This window comes from Anolis carolinensis, chromosome 1 (genome assembly GCF_035594765.1).
Source record: "Anolis carolinensis isolate JA03-04 chromosome 1, rAnoCar3.1.pri, whole genome shotgun sequence".
Classification (NCBI taxonomy): domain Eukaryota; kingdom Metazoa; phylum Chordata; class Lepidosauria; order Squamata; family Dactyloidae; genus Anolis; species Anolis carolinensis.
This window is the reverse complement of record NC_085841.1, coordinates 7,108,330-7,111,860: the sequence shown is the minus strand read 5'-3', so window position 1 is coordinate 7,111,860 and position 3,531 is coordinate 7,108,330. Positions and strand designations below refer to the sequence as shown.

The 3,531-nt window shown below is 39.5% G+C and overlaps 1 protein-coding gene across 1 annotated transcript; it reads left to right on the top strand.

Annotated features, from left to right (window-relative positions):
* The first annotated feature begins 751 nt into the window (after window positions 1-751).
* LOC134295517 (uncharacterized) lies at window positions 752-2,926 on the top strand. Its single transcript, XM_062968320.1, has 2 exons — window positions 752-1,602; window positions 2,530-2,926. Exons 1-2 carry the CDS (start codon window positions 1,545-1,547, stop codon window positions 2,817-2,819), a joined length of 348 nt encoding a protein of 115 aa, XP_062824390.1. The 5' UTR covers window positions 752-1,544; the 3' UTR covers window positions 2,820-2,926.
* The last annotated feature ends 605 nt before the right edge of the window (window positions 2,927-3,531 follow it).

Sequence of the window (3,531 nt, the reverse complement as noted above, 5' to 3'; positions counted from 1 at the left end):
ATTTCCCATAGGGTGAGCAATGTTTTTCTTTTTAGAAGACCAAGGCAAATAAGATGTTAAGTAATTTGCCTTTTCTCTGTCCTCTGTTAGCATTTCACCATCTTCTGCATTTAGTTATCCTATCATTTTCTTATTCTTCATTTTGCTATTAACATAACCAAAAAAGCTCATTCAGTTGTAAGTTCTTTAGATATCTATTTTTTTTCTTTAAATATTTCCAATCCTGATTGGAACTGTTTGAAATTGTGCCTTTACTATCTCATTTTCAAGAAACTTCCATCTATCATGAACCCCCTTCTTGTTTAGTACTTTTGAACTTTTTCAGATTTGGTTATTCAAGGGTCTGATCAATATATTCTCTTTAATTATCTCTAGGCCCTCCAGGGTGACTGTATCACCAACCTCTGCTCAAAGCTAACCAATACCATAGAGTTTCACTGAAGAGTCTAGAGCTTCACAAAGAGAACTCTACTCTAGGAATCTACAGAACCTCTAGGATGCTTCTATGGTCAGCTTCTATAGGAAGTTGATCAAATATTCACCTTGGAGGACTGAAAATGTCTCTCCATGTTTTTGTTCACAGTTTCCCCATATTTGTGGGTATTGTTGGGACCCTAAACTTCATAAAAGTGAAGAGCACACAGTACTATACCAGAGGCATGCAGTTGTTACAGAAGTCAACATTAAAGGAAAGCTGGAATCTCAAGCAGACCATCACATAGAAAAGATTTTGGCCTCTCACTCCAAGAATATTCCAGCCAGTATGACTAGTGGCCATGCTGGATAAAAATGTATAGGAACTAATGAGCAAAATCGATCATAATCACTGATGAAGCAAATATGGAAGGAGATGCCTTCAAACCAGACATTCAAGTCTTTAGGGGTTTCAGGGTCAAAATGAAAACTATAACCAGAAATGAATTGGGAGGTGGTACAGCAGGTAGAATGGATTATATAGGTCTATCTCAATTATGGAACAAATGCCAATTTCAGACCACTTTGAAAGGCACTTCTAAATGTTTTAAGGTCATTTTTAGGATCTGAGAGGGACTTCTGCATGATTTTATTCCATGTTAGATTCTGAGAACAAAGCAAAGCAGTCTGGCAGGGGCCTTCAACATGTTTAGCCCTTCTCCTCATTGTCTCGAACTAAAATGTTCCAGGTTCTTGATGATAGTCATCAACTTGATTTCACTCTTGTCTCTCTCATTATTTCCTGTTTGTTTTTATTGATCTCAATAGCTGTTAACTTTGAAACAGCAGAACCCAATCTTGGGAGTTATACTTGCTGTCACCTGGCACAATAGGGGCTCCTCATGGAAAGTGAAAAAGATACTGCTCTGACACTTTCTTTTTGTGTTCTTCAGTTGAGGTCAAGATGACACAGTGGAACTCAAAGATAAAAGACCAGAAATCACTTACCATGAAGCCCATCCCCTTCCATTCAGTGAATCCTCCATAAATACCAGTCCTCTCAACCACTCTCTTCATCCAACCTGGTGAGTGACTTCTCCTTCACTGGATCCTACAACTCAAGCTTCATCATGAAGGCCATTTTCCTTGCCTTGGCAGTACTCCTGGTGTGCATTGTGGCCACAGAAGGTAAATGGGGGGAATGGGGAACTAAGTGGTTTCCTTGTAGAAGGATAGCAAGGATGGACTTCCCTGGCTTCTCTTTTATCCAAAGATAGTTTAGTGGGTTACTTCCTTGAGGGTCAGGGTCATCTCTCCCTTTGTCATAATATTTTAAAGCTTGAAATGTTACTTTTTGTATATCAGCTCATAGAATTGCACTCAGCCTAGTCAGTGGGGTAAATTAGAGCCCCAAAAGTAGCATTTCCACATCCTGTAGAACCCTTTATGGTATCATGGTTGCTGTATAACTACAGAAATTGTGAATAGGGAAGGCTTTCTTAATTGGTTTCTGTAGTAAACACTTTAAAATAATGGGGGAGCTGTGTTTTAACTAAAACCTCCAGAATTTCTTATTACTTTCTTTGTTATCTAGACCTGATGATATTTTTAGGCAGAAAAATATTTTAATATTTTCTCTATTTTAAAATTAATGTATTGGGTTAGTGATAGAGAAAGTGACTGCTTATTTCTCTAAATCCCTGAATAAATATGAAATGTGAGGGCACCAAATTACAGATATGAAGAGGTAACCAACACATATATGAGTGCTCATGAAAGGTAGATGAAAATTTCTCCATATTGTCCTCAGAGGTTGTCAAGAGAGAATTCTCCTCGAACATGGCCATACAGCCTGAAAAACTCACAGCAACCTGGTGATTCCGGCCATGAAAGCCTTTGACAACACAGTCTTGCTAACTTTTATTGATTCCTTTAGAGTTGACATATAAAACTGTAAAATTCAGTTGTATGCTCCACCTCCCAATCAATATGGAAGCCACAAGCTGCTGCTCTTAGCTGAATCTGTCTCTGATGAATCCATGATAGCTCTCAGTTCTTCTTGAAAACCTTTTCCTAGTCTCTGCATGGCCTAATCTTGTACTTTCTCCTTTGCAGCCTATCCGTATCCAAGCAAAGGCAAATGCGGCACTCACTGTCATCCTGGATATTGTCAAAAACATTGTGCCCATGGTGTCAATGCTGCTGCAAACTGTGCCTGTGCGGCCCAAGGATATGGATATCAGTGCTGCCTCCCACCACCGCCGCCACCACCTCCACCGCCACCACCTCCTCCTCCACCTCCGCCTCCACCACCACCACCTCCTCCACCACCACCTCCTCCTCCACCACCGCCTCCTAAAAAACATCACTGGGCACCACCACCACAGCCTCACAAGAAAGGCTGAGCACCTTGGGAACCAATGCAGAGGAATGTGACAGCCATTTCTTCAGCAGTTGCAAAATAAATATTTTTCTCCTTCTATTGAAAAAATAAAAAGTTTTAAAAACTCAATATCTTTGTAGTGTATTCCATTCTTTTGAACTGAGACAACTCAACATTTTGTAAAGCAGTAGTTTTAGAAATTATTACCAGAACCTCCTCTTATCTCTATTGTAAGAGCTGTGTCCAACCGGAACTTTTCAGATGCATTTCACTAACACTGTAGTGATTAACACATAGTATGAATGATAGGTTTTAATAATAATAATACCAACAACAACAACAACTTTGTTTTATACCCCGCCACCATCTCACCAACGGGACTCGGAGCGGCTTACATACAGGACAGTAAGTCCAGCAGATATAAAAGCAAGCATACCATTAAAACAAAACTACAATAGAGTCTCACTTATCCAAGCCTCGCTTATCCAAGGTTCTGGATTATCCAAGCCATTTTTGTAGTCAATGTTTTCAATATATCATGATATTGTGGTGCTAAATTCGTAAATACAGTAATTAAAACATAACATTCCTGCGTATTGTTAGCGAGTATAGCGGAATCCAGCAGCGTCCAGTTAACACCATGTGCAAAAGACTCACACCAGGCAGAGGAATTGAAAGAACAAAAGAAACTTTACTTGTTGAGTTGAAGTTAGATAAACAGTTCAGCAATCGTA

Excerpts from the sequence above, each read along its gene's own strand:
- LOC134295517 (XM_062968320.1), top strand. The coding sequence starts at position 1,545 with ATGAAGGCCATTTTCCTTGCCTTGGCAGTACTCCTGGTGTGCATTGTG. Across the intron at positions 1,603-2,529 it reads GTGCATTGTGGCCACAGAAG|CCTATCCGTATCCAAGCAAA; the intron begins GTAAATGGGGGG and ends TCTCCTTTGCAG.